Source organism: Xyrauchen texanus, chromosome 24 (genome assembly GCF_025860055.1).
Source record: "Xyrauchen texanus isolate HMW12.3.18 chromosome 24, RBS_HiC_50CHRs, whole genome shotgun sequence".
NCBI classification, from domain to species: Eukaryota; Metazoa; Chordata; class Actinopteri; order Cypriniformes; family Catostomidae; genus Xyrauchen; species Xyrauchen texanus.
Genome location: NC_068299.1, coordinates 25,098,419 through 25,116,924, shown reverse-complemented (window position 1 = coordinate 25,116,924; position 18,506 = coordinate 25,098,419). Strand labels below are relative to the sequence as shown.

General features: G+C 37.6%; 1 protein-coding gene across 2 annotated transcripts; it reads right to left on the bottom strand.

The window, feature by feature from the left end:
• Positions 1-12: 12 nt before the first annotated feature.
• Positions 13-13,923, bottom strand: prepl (prolyl endopeptidase like). 2 transcript variants are annotated; one of them, XM_052089944.1, is made up of 15 exons: positions 13,637-13,923; positions 13,174-13,302; positions 11,879-11,945; positions 11,465-11,677; positions 11,181-11,307; positions 10,877-11,093; positions 10,467-10,658; positions 9,062-9,268; positions 8,473-8,648; positions 5,476-5,692; positions 3,889-4,038; positions 3,687-3,813; positions 1,578-1,680; positions 665-747; positions 102-257 (listed from the first exon to the last, which is right to left on the bottom strand). In XM_052089944.1, exons 1-14 carry the CDS (start codon positions 13,733-13,735, stop codon positions 705-707), a joined length of 2,067 nt encoding a protein of 688 aa, XP_051945904.1. In that variant the 5' UTR covers positions 13,736-13,923; the 3' UTR covers positions 102-257; positions 665-704. The 2 variants fall into 2 exon arrangements, with proteins under 2 accessions (XP_051945903.1, XP_051945904.1); XM_052089943.1 differs by lacking the exon at positions 1,578-1,680 and having other exon boundaries at positions 13-257.
• Positions 13,924-18,506: the final 4,583 nt, after the last annotated feature.

Below are 18,506 nucleotides of genomic sequence, written 5' to 3'. Positions count from 1 at the left end.
TATTAGTCAGGTTTCTTATAAGTTTAAAATTTCATTTTATTAAATAAACAGCATCTGTGTAACAAAATCAAAACGTTTCATTATATAAAAAAACTTTTTGTATTTGGTTGATTAAGCACAAATAAAGACCCTCTGTTTCAGTTTTGGGGTTAATGGGACTTGCAATTCGGATCATTTGACCTTCCCTTTTGTCTCCGTTGAGATTTTTGGTGGTCTAGTCCAAGTTCTGTGTAAAGAAAGGCCAACTGTCGGGCACTCTGAAAGAGAAGAGAAAGAACTTTTGTACATATTATCTTTGGATACATGATTATTACATAACCTGCAAAAATGCACCATTACATGACATTGAAAACATGTAAGCCATTTCTTAGGATCACAAACAGCATTCTCACAGTTTAAGTAATTTTTAAATAAACAGTGAAAGGCTTCATTGCATCTCAAGAGAAAGCAATACATCTAAAATGCTAAAATGCGTAAAAAAGAAAATCACGATCAAATATTTATGTAATCACAACTTTGATGTTTAATCCATAGCTTTATAATGCCCAGCATGCCTATGTATTATATTTGAGTGAAGTGCTAATGTAAAAACATGCAATTTAACAACACTGTCTGATAAGTTGAGGGCACTGCATTCTGTATAATGGTTTCAGGGTTGATTTACCTCATTCAAGGATAGCTGAAAATCCTCAGGGCCAAAGTGATCACCCCCTGGTTGCATGTCCAGAATGATAGCAGGGACATGTGCTGATTGTAAAACAGTACAAATAATAATGTCATAAATGAGGCACAGGTTCCTACTTTGACAATTCATATACGCTCACTGAGCACTTTATTAGGGACACTATAGTCCAAATAAAGTGCAACGGGGTCTTCTGCTGTTTTAGCCCATCCGCCTCAAGGTTCGAAGTGTTGTGCATTCTAAGATGTTGTTCTGATCACCACAATTGTACAGAGGGGTTATCCAAGTTACCATAGCCTTTCTGTTAGTTCGAACCAGTCTGACCATTCTCCGTGGACCTCTCTCATCAACAAGGTGTTCCATCTGCAGAACTGCCACTCAATGTTTTTTGTTTTTGGCACCATTCTGAGTAAATTCTAGAGACTGTTGTGTGTGAAAATCCCAGGAGATCAGCAGTTACAGAAATACTTAAACCAGCCCATCTGGCTCCAAAAATTTTGCCACAGTCGAAATCACTGATCACATTTGTTCCACATTCTGATGGTTGATGTGAACATTAACTGAAGCTCATGACCCATATCTGTATGATTTTATGCATTACACTGCTGCCACTTGATTGGCTGATTAGATAATCACATGAATAAGTAGGTGTGCAGGTGTTCCTAATAAAGTGCTCAGTTTAGTGTATTTTGAAACTAAACATGGAATGGCTCCTGTCATTTCATAAATTAACAAAACAGACCCATTGATAAAACAATAGATATGCGGTTCATATGAAGACAAATAGTGTCTGAACACTTTCTGGTTGTCAAACGTAGAGGAACATGTCCACAGTTAATGTTAATCCATAGTAAATGATGAGGGTGACAGAGTTCATACATCCACTAAATCCTACCTGGATATTAGTTGGGTGAACACAGGCCCACATGTAATCTGCTCCTGCAATCTCCCTCGAGTTACAGTTTTCCACAGGACTGGTAATTCATTTTGTTGCAGTGCTAAATGCATTGGATAGATAAAACTAGTTTGACAATTTCCAAGCATAATCTGGTACACTGGCTCTCCATCATATCGCCAGCACTTTAAAGTCAATGCTCTTGAAACAATGGCTGATGAGAAGCTGCCATGTAGCTGGACTTGGCCCACTCCCTTGGCTGGCTTATTTCCCCACAGTGATGGGATCTTTCTCAAGTGAAGCTGAATGTAAAAATCTTATGCCTAATCCTCAAAATTCTATCATCTGCCTCTTATCTGCAGCTCGGCCACTGGTGTCTCTCTCTACACCGCGTCATCTCTGAACCACATGTTTCACAAGGCTTCTCCTGACCTTGGCTCAGCCCAGTGTACTGTTCCTTATTTTCCTGCCTGATACACTATCTCATAAACATGTTAATTGTCCAAGCTGGCAACATTTGTGATCAGCATTTTATCTCCCAGAGAGGAAAGGGAGAGATTAGGAGACTTTCTTTTTTTGTTCCGCGTATGTGTGTGGGGTGTTAGCAAAGGCATGCATGTGTTGTCTCTGTGTGTATAATAAAGATAATTAATTGCACACAGATGTAGAGGGATTCTAAGTAAGGAAATCTGGACTAAGATGTGCAGACAACATATCTCACAGAGCAGCTCACACACGTTGACTTCAGGTTGATACAGAGAGGAATCGCTCCACAAATCACCCGTTTCCAGATCAGTGATCTGCTCTCCTGGATAGAGAGTGTAAGTGCTTCTCTTAAGCCCAGGGGTTTATTTGAGAGTCTGGATTACTACTTGTGAGTTTATTTCCATCTTACTTCAATACTTATTTTCCTTTCTTGGTTTACAGGCATAATGTTTTGTTAAAAACTCTTTAATCTTTGAGCTAATATTTCCAGATTGGTGTACTGGTTATACATTTTATGTTACCAATTTATTTAACATTGACAGCAGAGCATAAAATATAATAAGTCACTTGAGGTGGTGCTCAACAGTGATTTTACCACAATGAGAAGTAGAATGATTAAAACCACACCCAAAAATCAATCAATTTATACACCCTCATGTTTTTCCAAACCTGTATGATTTGTTCATGCTTAAACACACAAGCCACTATGAACAAGCTAATCTTGTAGCGCTCATGAACGCACATAGGACATAATGATTTTCAATGAAAAATTACTTAAACCCCATTTATTGTATGCCTTCACAAGACTTGGAATATGATGCACGAGTCGCATGGACTACTTCTGGCTTCACTATCACTATCAACTCCAGAATCTTGTAATTACATGATGGACTATTCTATTACTTTTACCATGGTACAATTACTGTAATAAAGTGCCTAGGGTGAGTCATTACTTTAAAACAGCAGATATTCAGGGTATTTTTGCACCCTGATAAAACAATGCTGCAAATACAGCTGACCAGGTTCCGACACAGACTAGAAGCATAATGCTTATGTAATTAACTTTAAAGGAGTTTTCGAGCAAGCACACTTGCTAAATGAAGAATGCATAAATAAAATTGAACTGGAGCCTATCTGCAGGAAATAGACTGAAATGACAACATATTGCAAATGTTTTGTGTTTTTATTTAATCAGAGGTGCTGGAACACCGTTATGGAGTCTTCCACCCCATTTTAACCCCTCCAGATATAACAGAATGATTAAAGATGCCAATATTCCATAAATACATTTATTATTAGTTTATAATACACAATCTGTATTGTGTTTATGGTTTCCAAGTAATGTAGTAACCTGGTGCATGTGGTCACAGGTCTGTTTAGTCTGTTCAAATTGGCTATTTTTACAAATTGCAAATCCATTCAACATTTTGAATCTGATCTGCCAGTTTAAAATTAAAAAGTAACAAGACAAGACAAAAGTTGTGCACATTACAGTGATTTTAGGCATTCTACTTTATGTTGTGCAATTCACATGGCTAACTGCTCTCATAAAATGATGGCATAGATTGTGTTCTACTGAAGTGATATGACAAAAGAGGCTAAGTGTGGCAAACATACACTCACCATTAACATTGACACCAGCAGTAAACGTTCGGATGGCCTTCCTCAGTCTTTCCACATACTTCAGCACTCCTGATAAAGGAACTCTGCGGTCCTCTGAGTATGCCGTGATCAGCATGGATGGATAAAGCTGTAAGAAAAAACACTAGTTATTTGGCCCCTGAATCATAACACACATGGTCCATGTGAGGTTTGAGAGATTTACCTGTGGTATAATGTTGTGACATGGGCAGTAGCAGGCAATATTGTCCCTGTGTTCTGGGCTTATAAGGGGATCTCCCCATTCCCCCCTCTCCTCTATAGTAAGTGGCAGAGATGGATCTTGCATAGTGCCAAGTACATCTAGAAAAGGCGCCTGCCAAGAATCATATAAATGGAGGAAATTAAAATATAGGCTGTTCAGAGAGCATTGGATAGTGTTCCATAACTAGTTTAGTTTTGCTTCAGGACCCAGATTTTACATTGAACATTAGGAGATAACCCAACACATTACCAAACCTAACCTGTAATTAATAGGTGGAAAAATAATCAATACATCAATTTAAGAATCGATTATCATTATACTGTATATTATACCCAATGTGTCCATCTCATATTACACAAACCTTCAAGCAAAAGACAGAGCACAGCATGTGAGATTAATGGGAAAGAAATCGCACTTTGAAATAAAAGTTTATGCAGCCGGATTCACCCCACTAACATACATAATATAAAATGGATGGATGGAAGCATACTGTTGAGTTCGGCTTTCTGTGCCATTATTCAAAACTGTTTGCATCCATTTACCAACGTAAGTTTCAATGAGTTGTCTTCTTCCCCAATTACGATATATATATTATGTTAATAATGCTTTTGTATCTCCATAAAACATTTTAACCAAGAATAGAAATTGGCTTAAATAAATGTGACTGGTGGGCAGAGATTGGCTGTGAAGGAAAACATGCTGTGAATGCTACAGTATAGGGAGTGATTTCAGACCATTCTGAAGGGAACTAACCAGTTGAATAGTCACCTGTGATTGGTCAATGACACACGGCAGCAGCAAAAGATATAAAATTTTTATATTTCGTAGTGTGTGCCGAAAACTTTCCTGCATGAAAATGCGATTAAATTCTAGGGAACGGGCTTGACAAGTCTATTCCAAAACGAATAGGGAACTCGCGGTTACCTCATCTCATGTTACCGCCTTTCCATACTATTAATAGACATTTTTTAATTCTATGACCCTACTCCATTAAAACCTGGATCATAACTGCCTGCACATGACATTTCATCTGTAATTACTGGTTTCAGATTTCAGGATGCATCGTGATGTCAGGTAGCGAATCGTACTCGAGTCGTCGTCAGAGCAAATGATCACCCGCCCAATAATTAAAGTAATGAGTTATATTTTCTATTTTATAATATCTATAGTTTTGTTCATGGTTTTCGAGGAGGAGTTCATGTCTGGCAATCTGTTCATGTTGGCATGTGTCTAATTTGGCTAGCTTCTACCAAGTGACAGATGAATTTATGGCAAAAAACATAGCGTTTTACTGAATAGCCAGCCATTGACATCAGCTATTAATATATGGCAAGAGTTTTCTCCTCCATTTTCAAAATTGATAAGCATATTTATTTTGCTATCTACAGAATGCAGGAGTCTATGGCAAATTGCATTTTATTTTTTGGATTTTGCATTGTTATTGCCCTGCTTTCTGCAACCCTATCAGGCCTGTGAGCCATTTTTGGGTTGTGATGCATCAGTTGAGAACCACAACCACTGCCACTACTGATGTATTAAGAGACCCACCTGTAGAATTACAGCTCTGACCAGCTGAGGGTTTTGATTGCACAGCGCCCCCACTAGGACAGCACCAGCACTGCAAGCTGTGAGTGCAGTTAGCGCAGGCTTAGACACTCCCAAGTGATGAAGAGTCTGAATGCAAGCAGAAAGATCCTCCACTCCCCTCTGCTTCTGCAGCACAGAGCCTGCCCTGTGCCATGCTAATCCACGCTCACCACCACCCCTACATAGTTACAAATAACATGAACACACATAATGACTCATTTAGAACATAACAGCTGTGTACAAGAGTTCCCTCTCTTTTCAAGGCAATATTTGTCAAGACATTTCCAGGGCTGCGTTTCTCAAAAGCATCGCAAGCTTAAGTTGATCATAGAGACCATAGGCACCAATTTTTATATACATTCAGGGGCGAAAATTTCATCAAAATGTTGGGGGGACAATAAACATAACAATTCTCAAGAGCAATTTTTGAAGGGGACACCAAGGGTTTTTTTGTTGTTGCCCCGTTTGCATTTGTATTATTTTATTTCTTAAACAATTATTTTAAGAATATATCATTATATTATTTACAATACACATATTTTAAGGAGGGGACAACCCTCAGATGTGGGGGGCTGACCCCATGACTCCCTACGATTTCCGCCTATGGATACATTGCCACATAGTTATAATATTTAAGAAAAACACAAGAGAGGTCATTAAAATTTTGTTTTTTGGAGTTTAATTATATTTAATTATCAAAATAGTGTCTAATCAAAGGAATTTGTTAAAACTTTACACAAATAAAAATCTAATTACTTTTCAAATAATACTGCATTATTTTAATCAATCAAATGAAGAGTTCTTCTACAAAATCCTCACCACACAATCCTAAACAACATTGGAGATATTTTTGTCAAATGAAGTGCTGCACAGCAGAACATCACAGATGTGAGATATGGCTTTAATACATTATTATCATTTAATTGCATTAAACATTATATATTTTTATCTAAATAAAACTGTTATTTAGGCGTGTTTTTGATAGTAGTTTCTCACCTCCGGATTAGCAGTTTGCTACATGGCCCATTGTGATTATTAAACTCCAAAAAGCTATGATTTCATTAAAATAAATATATAGTTTGTATGTGCTGTACGCTTCAGAGCACTCTGCTCACTGTCATCTACTACACACATGCACACCCAGATCACGCGTGATGCTCATGATGAGGTGTTTTTAGGGTACGTGCGGCCACCTTCACACATTTATTTTGAAGAGTGCAGCACTTGCAGATTATACATGTATTTATTTAAATCACAACCGGTTTAACAAACACACTTGGACATATTAAGATTTTGAATTAATTAATTGTCTTCAATCATTCATTTTCATCCCAAATATGTCACATTCCCAGGACCCTGACATTCTGAATTTTATAGCTAATACAATGATTATGACTGGATTCAGTAATTCCATCTGTGTTTCCCGTATTACAGAAACCATAGGGCCCTATATGTGGTGGCGGCGTTATAAGCAGACAATCTCTGAATTATTTCAAATTAATTTACAACCCGAGGTTTTAAGGCTGCATCACCATGCTACCACCTTGGGGTGTGAATTAATAAAAAAAAAATAAAAAAATTGCAGTATGACCGTCATCATTGTCTAAGATTTACAACACAATTTTTTTGTATTTAGCACTACACCAATGTTGGAACAACATTTATTTTAACAGTTTAATTTGACTAAAATATTTTAAAAGACAAATAAGTATTTTCCAGGACATTTAGGTACTTTTCTCATTTTCCATGAGTTTTCCATGACTGGAAATCTGCAATGCAAAATTCCAGGTTTTCAGGATGCGTGGGAACCCTGAACATATAAAGCATAAATTTTTCATTATATTATCGTAGATGTTTTTCCAATGCTTGATTTTTTTGGAGGGTTCTTAAAAGCCTGAAAGGGATCTACATTTTCTACAGTATCTGCTGCCTCAGGACAGTGAAGGCGTTAGGAATGTGTAATTCTAACCATTCAGCATTGTCATGACATCATTTTCTTGCAGCTCCCATGTGATTAGTCACATTAGGTTCAGAATCTTTTGTGGTTCACTTGAGTAAAGATGACAAATTTCAAGTTGCATCCTACCAGGTATGAGGTCTGAGCGGGCCTTAAAATGAAACCGAACAAGGAACCGTTTTTTAAGCCTAATCCCGACTGAAATGTTATATTGTTCACTCTCTTGATAATTTAGTCTCCTAGCCAGTATTGATGCAATAGGCTGTATTTTATGTAAGCATTGTAGGCAGCATACCTAACAGTATTGCAACAGTAAACATTCAAGGCACAACAAACATCCAAACATCCAGTAAACATACACGGCCCCTCAGCACACCAGAGTAGAAGGAATAAAAAAACATTGGATTACCATTTATCAAGTGCCAAAACTTGGCTTGGAATATATTTGGAATAATGTGAAACAAAGTAACAGTAACATGAAGTTCTCTTTGCAGCCTGAACTTGTTCAGAACAGTAAATCTTTATGACTCCTGCGCTAAAAACAAGCTAGATGCAGCGCAATAAATGAAACAGAGCACAAGTGTCTCAACATGTATTTTTTTTTTTACTTTTAAATTTCCTTTAAACTTGACACATTGTCTAAAAAATGTGCGGGTCCTGCAAAAGATGCTGAAGAAACAGCATGCTCTTGAACAGCCCCTAACTCTTCCGTTCATGCGTGTCTGTGAGAGTGTGTGTGCGAAACAAATAAAGTAGGCTTGTTTATTTTTTCATTAATTACAAACCCTAACCCATACTTGAAAAACTAACTTGAACCCTGCTTGAAGCCTGAAGGTTTCTCAGGTTGCAGACCTCTACCAGGGGGGTCCTGCACCAGCTGAGCAACTGCCATTGAGATGGGATGGGAATGCTAACAAATAGCTTACTCCTACAAATTCAGAATATTTCCCTCTATTTTTGCATCCCTGTAAAGAAGGGTGATGGGAATTGTAGTTCAGTACCTGACGTGGCAGTAGGCCAGAGCCCAGCCGTCCTCCAACAGCAGTCTCTTCTCAGCACTGAATGTCATGTTGAGGTCAACACCATATGCTCCATATACATGCAGAAGCAAAGGAGCCTTACAAAGATCAGCTAATGCAGGCAGGTGGAAGAGAGTCAAAGGCACCATTGTACCATCCTATAAACATAGACCTTGGCATATTAAGGCATATTTAAGAGCATGACTATTATGAATGGCTTTGTGGACTGGCATAATTTACAGTGCCAATCATCAGGATGTGCATTTTACTGAGTACCGTATAAGTGCTGATATGTAAAAGTGGGTGGATATATATTAATTGGCTCATGGTTATGACATCAATACCAAGACTTGACTAATGTTAGGCAGTTTTGTGTCCATAAACGGATTGGGTTGAATTTTATTTAATTTAATAAAAAGGAAAAAGGAAAATCACATTTTTAATGATATTCCTTTTCCATCATATAGACTCAGTAATGTGCATGTGATGGCTATTCTGAGCCCTTATACCTGCATGTGAGAGTAATATGTGCTAATTAGCACACTTTTACAGAGCATCAAGTTATTTATACCTGACTGGCTGCCTGCAGGCGAGTAGTGTTGCACTCCAGGAGGGAGATATACTGGGTGACCTCCCCTGTTAAAGAAAGCTGCAGTTCTCTGGGGGAGAAGAGGTAGCGTACAGGTGGGTGGACTGGAGAGGAGAGGAGGAAACCAAATGACCCTCTGTCCACAGTCCCAACATGCTGTGGTGCTAGATCACAGGCCCAGTGGGGAAGCTAAAGTCAAAATATATGCATATGAATCTCTCTGACCTAAATGTTAAAAACAAATCTGAAGAATATTCACAATGTACTGACCACAAATCCAATATGAGGCACAAAGAACTCAAGTGGTTCATTAAAATCATTCATGCTAATCGTAACAAAACAAAGCAATATTAGAAAATTTACGTGCAACACTTCATAGTGCGTTACAAACTATATTCTTGAATTATATTTCTACAGTTTAATGAAGGGTGCAGGTTAAAAGCTATAAATCACAGCCATACACTTATTAATATTGTTAATGAGATACAATGCATAAAATAAGATGCTATCTATCCAGTAATACAAATATAGTATAGTGTTTAAATGATTCATATTTATTGCAGTACAAAAACAAATCAGTTTTATGCAATATTGAAGGAAAGTGTCATAAAAAACCTCTTTAAGCACCTGTATGAATGAACACTCTGCCATTAGTCATTTCTGCGATTTGATTGTTTGAATGAATATGCATTATGTATGTACACCGATCAGCCACAACATTAAAACCACCTGCCTAATATTGTGTAGGTCCCACTCGTGCCACCAAAACAGCGCCAACACGCATCTCAGAATATTGAGAATATTTGTGTGTGAAAATCCCAGGAGATCAGCAGTTACAGAAATTCTCATACCAGCCCAGCTGAAATCACCAAGATCACATTTTTTTCCCATTCTGATGGTTGCTGTGAACATTAACTGAAGCTCCTCACCCATATCTGCATGATGAACTGCACTGCTACCACACGATTGGCCGATTAGATAATTGTATGGATGATTGTTGGTGCCAGAAGGGCTGGTTTAAGTATTTCTGTAACTGCTGATCTCCTGGGATTTTCACACACAACAGTCTCTAGAATTTACTAGAATGGTGACAAAAACAAAAAAACATCCAGTGAGTGGCAGTTCTGTGGACGGAAATGCCTTGTTGATGAGAGAGGTCAGCAGAGAATGGTTAGAGTGGTTCAAACAGACAAAGTCTACAGTAACTCAAGAGTAACCGCTCTGTACAATTGTGGTGAGAAGAATATAATCTCAGAATGCTTTTCTGAGATGTGGGTTGGTGCTTATTTGGCGGTACCAGGGGGACCTACACAATATTAGGCAGGTTGTTTCAATGTTGTAGCTGATCGGTGAATATGCATTTTATAATTTTACAGGATGTTCTCACCTGGAGAGTGTGTACATGATGAGGCACTTTTAAAGTAAGAGTCTGGATATGAAGTTGGCACTGTGAATCCTTCGCTGTGAACACACAATAGTCTTGAAGCAGCTCCATATCTTTAAAGACTGTTCCTGGAACAGCACTGAATAAGGGCACCCAGTGTGGCATGGCCGGAAATGCTAGAGGTGCCCTGAGCAGCTTGAGATATAAACACAGTGGGACAGTCAAAAAAGAGTGCACATACAGTACATGTTGTAACAATTTCATTCTGAAAAAAAAAAAGAAAAAAAAAAATCTTGCTCATGTCTCTGGGTGTACAAATATGAACACGATACTGCTTTAACACAGAATTACAGATTGTAATATAACACTATATTTTTTTAGGTGTCCTGAGATCATGAAAGATGTGGTACTACCTGGTACTCCTGGCCTGGGCCTGTGTTAGCAAGGATGAGCAGGTGGTTGTCAGCGTGCTCCACGTGGTAGAGTAGACCAGGCTGACGGGACTGGATGAGGGTGGGGAATGAGATTGGAGCCTTGCTATCAATAAACCACACCTCAGAACAGCTCTTACTGTTGCAGTTAATTGTCACCAGCCTCTGGTCTCTGGAACGACTGACCTCCACGAAGAACCTACAGAGGGGGTACAGTACTACATAATGCTAGCAAAAAGAACATTAAACAAACATTGGTTTGGACCAAAGCACACACTGGTCTTACTCTGGATCTTTTTCTTCATAAACAAGGTTTGTTTGGACACCAGTCTCACTGAAATAAAGACGGAAAACACGTAAGCTCTGAAGAGCTTCCTGTGTGCTGTAGAACAGGACATCATCTGTGGCCCATTCTGTATAGAAATTTGAAGAGAAAAAGTTAGTCAAGAAGATTTTCATTAGCACCAAAGTTTTGGCAGATTAAAGGACAAAACATGTGTGATTCACAATGCAGACATTTTTCATGTTCTGTTTATTGTAGAATTTTGCCTCTTTGACTCAAGATCTTACCAAAGCTGAGGACATTATCTAAAACCAAAAGGGCTTTTTGAGGAGGGTTGACACCCCTTATTTGGACCAATACACATCTGGTCTCCTCGTGGTGATCTTTCTTTACAGTGGCTGCCAGCATGCTCTCTGTGGGAGAGAGTCTGACCCTTTGGATGGTTCCATATCCATTTCCTCCCCAATCAGCATTAAACACATCCACCATCTCCTGTTCATCTGTAAGCAGACATATCACAATGTCTTGTTTCTACTTGGAACTCTTCCAAAAAATAGGCTACACCTTACAAAATGAAACGTTTCCTCTGTAATATATTTTGTAATGTATTTTTGATCAGATTAAAGTCTAAAAATGTTTTCTTAATGTGTCGATAAAGAGGTAAAGGGTTTTCTTGTTAAAGAGAAGGCTACAAAAATTACCATGTCCCAGGGCCGTTCTGTAGATCCCTTTCCCATCTTCCAAGTATACATGAGAGTGTCCCTGGAACTTCAGATAATGTTGAAAGAAAGTATGAATATGTCATACCGATTTATTACTTGTAAATCAATTATGCTATACACATACTATACTGTAAATCAATTGTCATAGGCACACTATACTGTATATCAGTAGTGTCACATACCATTGTCAGAAATAGCCTTTTTGCATTAAAGGGATAGTTACCCAAAAGGATAGGGACCCAAAATGAAAATTCTCTCATCATTTGTTCAACCTCATGCCATCTCAGATGTCTGATTTCTCTCTTCTGTTGAACACAAACACAAATTGTAAAAAGTTCATTTCTGTTGGTGCTCACAATGCAAGTGAATGGTGACCAGAACTTTGAAGGCCCAAAAGGCATAAAATTAATCCATAAGACTCCAGTGGTTAAATCCATATATTCTGAAGCAATACGATAGGTGTGGGTGAGAAACAGAACAATATTTGAACAAAGTCCTTTTTTAACTGTAAATCTACACTTTCACTTCCACATTCAGCCACCTACTGGTTGGGGCTGGCCAACGGTGGAGACTGATAGTAAAAAAGGACTTAAATATTGATCTGTTTCTCGCCCACACCTATCAACTTGCTTAAGATGATATGGATTTAACCACTGGAGTCATATGGATTACTTTAATGCCTCCTTTATACCTCCTCATTTTTGGGGCTTCTGAGTTCTGGCCACCATTGACTTGTATTGTATGGACCTACAGAGTTAAAATATTCTTCTAAAAATCATAATTTGTGTTCTACAGAAGAAAGGACAGTCATACACATCTGTGATGCATGAGTGAGTAAATGACGAGAGAATTAAAATTTTTGGGTGACCTTTCCCTATAAGGGACAACATTTGCCCCCTGGATATGATTTTAAGGGGAATTATTTATTTTTTTTACCTTTTTGAGGGGACTTTTTCTAACTATATAAAAAAACAGCATCTTATCCATTTGTGTCAAATTTAATAAATGTATAAATACAAATTCTAAATATTGACAATTACTGTAATTTCCTCTTACCCTTAAATCAACTAATATTCAAAATATGTAGCCTATAACTAAGAATATAGAAAGAATATTAAAAACTATATTTGATGTTACCAAAATAAATAAATAAATCAGTACAGAGACATTTTGAATTTCCAGGCTTTTTTTTGTAACTTTTGGTGGCATTTTTGGCCTAAACCCCCTTAATTGCTGACCCTGTCATATTGCAGGTGCAACAATTAGTAACTTGCCTCTGCATTCTCTGGTGCATTAGCAAACCTCTCATGAACCGATTGCAATCTTCTTTTAAAACGCTCTTCTTGAATTTTTAATTTCCATAGTTGAGCTTTGGAGAGCTCTGGTGTAGTTTTTGAGAATCCCTGTAAGAATGCATTACATAGAGATACATTATATAAATTACTACATTGCACGTTTCTGAATCTTTTTAGATCTATTTTTACTATGCAGACATAGGTTTTCTTGTTCAAACACAACACTAGCAACAGAATACATATGTGCATTTTATAACAACTGTCATAACTCAGTGGATGCTGACATGGTCTTTTCTGATTCATCATTAATTTAATTAGTTAGTTTTGAATCATGCATTTATCTTATCTTTGGTTACAACACTACTTTTGTAAGTAACATACTACTCAAAACAACTCCTGTGCAATACAGAAGAACAATCAGTATCTATGCAGTTGATCTTACCCCATTGTATAGTCGTGAAGGTAACAGAATACATGAGCTCCGATGTCTACTGCGTGAAACTGATCGTAACAGCAGACATGAAACAGTGGTCAGGTTCATTTAATGTAGCACGATGTCACTGTCTACTCAGATTCAGATTCTGAATGAACGTCATTTCACTGTTGCCTTAAATGGTACAATATATATCTGTGTAAGTGTCATAATCAAAAAGTGTGACAAAAGTTTGACAAAAAGTGCCAAAATATTTCTGCTTCCCTGCTCTCCGTCAGAAGAACCACACGGTGTAATGTTATGTACACAGAGGCGCGAGAATATGACATCTAGTTCAGGGACGCTCAATCGAGTGAGAAATCAAAGATAACAGCCGATAGAGAGGAATGTTCGATGATTCAACCAGTGGATTACATTTGCTTTACCCTGGCAGCTGAGGAGGTGGTGTACCGAAGTAGCGTGGGATTTTATTAAACAACAGAGACCGTTGTATACCGGTAAATTGGATAAAAATTACATTCTTTTGAAAAATCGAGTCTGGCCACATCCAGAGGACAAATGCAAAACAAGGCTTAGCTTTGAGTCTGCAAGGGCATTGTTGTTTTTGCACCTTTGCATTAAACAGAATCAAAGGAAGCGGCATTAATGAATGAATTGATCCCACGACAGCAATGCACGCGAATAATCACCAAACCTGGTGTTAATTTAATGTTAATTTCAACACATTCTAATACATTTCTTTAAAACAAGTTGTATTTGTTAGTATTAGTAATGTTCTATGAACGAACATGAACTAACAATTACATTTTTTATTTTTAATAACTAACATTAACAAATATTAATAAATGCTGTGCAAAATATATTATTCATTGTTGGTTAATGATATCTAATGCATTAACTAATGTTAACGAATGAACCTTATTGTAAAGTCTTAACTGCTTATGCTTAAATGCTTGAAAATAGATTTGTAGACAAATACAAAATGTGCCTATGCACAAGTTTCATTACAAAACAATTTTTTTTAAATGTATTTATTTATTTTGTATATTAATTATTTATTTAGTTGTATCATTGAATGAGACAGTGAAATAAAAGTCATCCCAAGTGGCACCTCATGAAATTGGTTGAGAGAATGAGTGCTGAGCTGTAACCTAGACAAAGGATTATGTATTTACTAATATTCAAAAATGTAGAAAATACTAGTAATAATAAAGAATGAGTTGGTGAGTCCAAACTTTTATAATGTATCTTCATGTTTATGTTTTACATCTTGCAACAACTCTTCATAAGTTGCAAATACATGGAGCGAGGTTGTGCACTTATAGGTCTTTATTCCATTCTATGTCATTGATCAATTGTTCATCACACTTACTGTATATAGCTAACATTCTTGTTTTGTTTTGTTAATATCTTTAGCCTCGGTAAATTGTATTTTCAACCTACACTCACTGGCCACTTTAGTAGGTACACCTTTACATCTACTTATTAATGCGATTATCTAATCAGCCAATCTTGTGTACATTATTTTTTAAATATTAAAAGATAAAAAAAAATCAACTGTTCATTTTGAAGCTGATTGACAACAGTACAGTATTTGTGTTTGAATATTTTTAGATACTCAATGGGCATAGGACGCCTTGTGACTATTAAGGAAATATATTGTTTGGAGGTTCAGGGTTATCCCCTGAGAGAAAATTTAGAAAATGTAAAAGTCTGAATGGAACATTTTTATATTTTCCTTAAAATGAAAATCTACCAACAACAAACAATGTACAGCACAATAGTGAAGCGTAAAAATACTGTTAGCTTAAGTTAAGTAGGCCTATAAATTGTCAGACTATCAAATAATGGAAACATTCTAGTAAACGTTCTAGTAAAATAAAATTTTTGGTTGTATTTCCTTGCCATTTATGCGAGCGATGAGCTTTCATTAATTTTCACCAAAATAATCTGTTTGTGAAAGGCTTGAAACATGCTGATAAATAAAGCTAATTTTAGACGGAAAAACGTTATAGTTTAAAGGTGCTCTGGAAGCACATCTTCCTGTCTAAAATCTGGTTTAGCTGAACGGTCAGATTCATTTCGGACACATGAAGCTGAATTCACTTCGCTTCATTCTCGTTTTCTGCAGTGTTTTACGGACTGGCCATAGGGAGAACCGGAACTTTACGACGCTAAGCTGAAACGGGCCACCGCGTTTTGCCAAACAGGCCGCGACTGGCTAAAAAGGGCCACAAAACGGTGCTGCGATATGCAGAAAAGAACAACCCCCCACCCCTCCGCTCAACAACTTTTGGGCTGATTTTTATGTAAAATCCAGGGCCAATTTCTCTTCCCAGTCCGCAGGGAATATGGAACCAAGCCGAGGTCCGGACCAGGACCGCGGTCAACTATTTTGTGAGTGTGTATGGTGGTGCAAAAAAAAAAAAAAACAGGTCTGTGGGCTAAAACGGCTTGTTAATGAAAAGGTCAGAGGAGAATGTCCAGAATGGTCCAAGCTGACAGGCAGGTGTCAGTAAACCAAATATCCACATGTTACAACAGTTCTATGCAGAAAAGCATTTCTGAACATACAATGCGTCAGACATTGAGGCGGATGGTTTACAGCAGCGGAAGACCCCTCCAGGTACCACTATTGTCAGCTTAGAACAGGAAACTGAGGCTTCAGTGGGCACAGGCTCACCAAAACTGTAGATGATTGAAAAAACATCGCCTGATCTGGAAAAAAAATCTGTATTTCTGCTGAGGTACACAAATGGTAGGCCTACTGCAGCCTCAGTTTTCTGTTCTTGGATGACAGAAGTGGAACTCAACATGGTCTTCTGCTGTTTTAGCCCATCCGCCTCAAGGTTTGACATGTTGTACATTCTGAGATTCTATTCTGCCAACTACAATTGTACAGAGCGGTTATCTGAGTTACCGTAGCGTTTCTGTCATCTGAAACCAGTCTGGCCATTCTCCATTGACCTCTCTCTTCAACAATGCATTTTTATCCACAGAACTGCCACTCACTGGTTGTTTTTAGTTTTTCACACCATTATCAATACACACTGGAGAATATTGCATGTGAAAATCCCAGGAGATCAGCAGTTACAGAAATACTCACACCAGCCCATCTGGCACCAACAATTATGCCAAGATCAAAATAACTGAGATCACATTTGTTCCCCCTTTTTTGATGGTTGATGAAAAATAAACTGAAGCTCCTGATCCATATCTGCATGATTTGATACATTATACTGCTGCCACACGATTGGCTGATTATATAATCACATTAATTAGTAGATGTACAGGTTTACCTAATTAAATGGCCGGTGAGTGTATATCATGCTTATGCATTTCAGAGACAGTCTTGGCCCCATTAGAGTGGATGAGGTGCTCAACAGCTTTGACAACACAGGAAATGTCTGTGATTCTCTCAAATTTGAACAGGTACATATGCTGGTTACACCTCACACTGTAAAAACACTACCAGTATTTTCTGTTTTAGGGGGACTAGTCCTCTATGTCATATCTACAGACATTCCTGACTAAAAGTAATCAAAATAATTGTGATATGTCAAACAGTTCAGAAGATATTAGCCGATAGGTTTTTGCATGTGACCTGTGATGACTAATTGGCCCATATCTTGTGAGCACAATTTTTAAACTTAACAACCTTTTCATAACACATGATGTTAGACTTCCATCTTGGAAATTCCTAGAAAATATTGCACTCTACGTTTGCCAAGATGCAGAGGCCTGTCGTCACACAAACATTCCAAAACTCAAAAGATGCACATACTTGGTTCTATACCTTGACTTTTATAAAAAAAATATCAAGTCAAGTAATTTCAATTTTATTTTTATAGTGCCTTTCACAACATGCATCGTTTCAAAGCAGATTGACAGAAGATCAGGCATTAACAGACGATAAAACTGTAGTCTATAATGTCGATGAATCATCATTGTGAAATTAGATAAAATACGATTGTTTATCGTGTTTAAAAATAAGTAATTAAATAATAATTATTTAAGTATTAATAACCCCAGTGAGCAAGCTGAAAGCGACTGTGGCAAGGAACACAAAACGCCATAAGATGTTGATTAATGGAGAAAAATAACCTTGGGAGAAACCAGACTCACTGTGGGGGCCAGTTCCCCTCTGGCTAACATCATGAATATAATGTAAATATTACTTATGTATAGTTAAAGTCATGGTTTAAAATTATTAAATTAAGTAAGTGTTAAGGGACAGTGTTTAAACATCGATTTTGTTTGAACTGTAAGATTAATGACCAATGTCTTTGAAGTCCATCCTGGATTAACTGCAGAAGTTCACATAGATGCAATTGCCCTTGTTAATTGGCTGATGAAGGCTTTTGTTGGCAATTGATAGTCTATGCATTCCATTTCAAGATTGTTGCCCATCAATAGACCGAGGTGATGCAGGCAGAGATCAGGGATGTGAAACGCAGTTCAACATGGCCGGTTATTTCGGTGAGGTTCGGTGTGGTCCATCCTAAATCCAAGGTTCAGACAGTGGCATATGAAGTATTCCATGTCTTATGGTTGGAATTGATATCAGTTCATCCTCTGAAGTCCATCATAATAGATTGAAGTGATGTTTGGCTGGCACCGGCTGCATTTAGTCATCATCATTCAGCGACACATAGCAGTGGAGTCCAACACGAAGCAGGAATGGTGCTGGATCCAGCCGGTTCTGGTGACCTCAGGATAGGAGTCCCGATTTTGAGAAAGGGAAACAAATAAAATAATATAAGCATAGATGCCATTCAATTTATTGCAGAGTTATAAATAATGATCAATGTTTCTGGTTCTGGCAGAATAAACTAAGGCAGCCTAATTGTGGGTTGGAGGATAAATTAGGTGTATGCCT

Coding starts and splice junctions, on each gene's coding strand:
- prepl (XM_052089943.1), bottom strand. CDS start 13,735: ATGAACCTGACCACTGTTTCATGTCTGCTGTTACGATCAGTTTCACGC. Junction 13,303..13,636: donor CTTCACGACTATACAATGGG/GTAAGATCAACT, acceptor GCATTCTTACAG/GGATTCTCAAAAACTACACC. Junction 4,039..5,475: donor TCAGAGCTGTAATTCTACAG/GTGGGTCTCTTA, acceptor GATTCTTGGCAG/GCGCCTTTTCTAGATGTACT.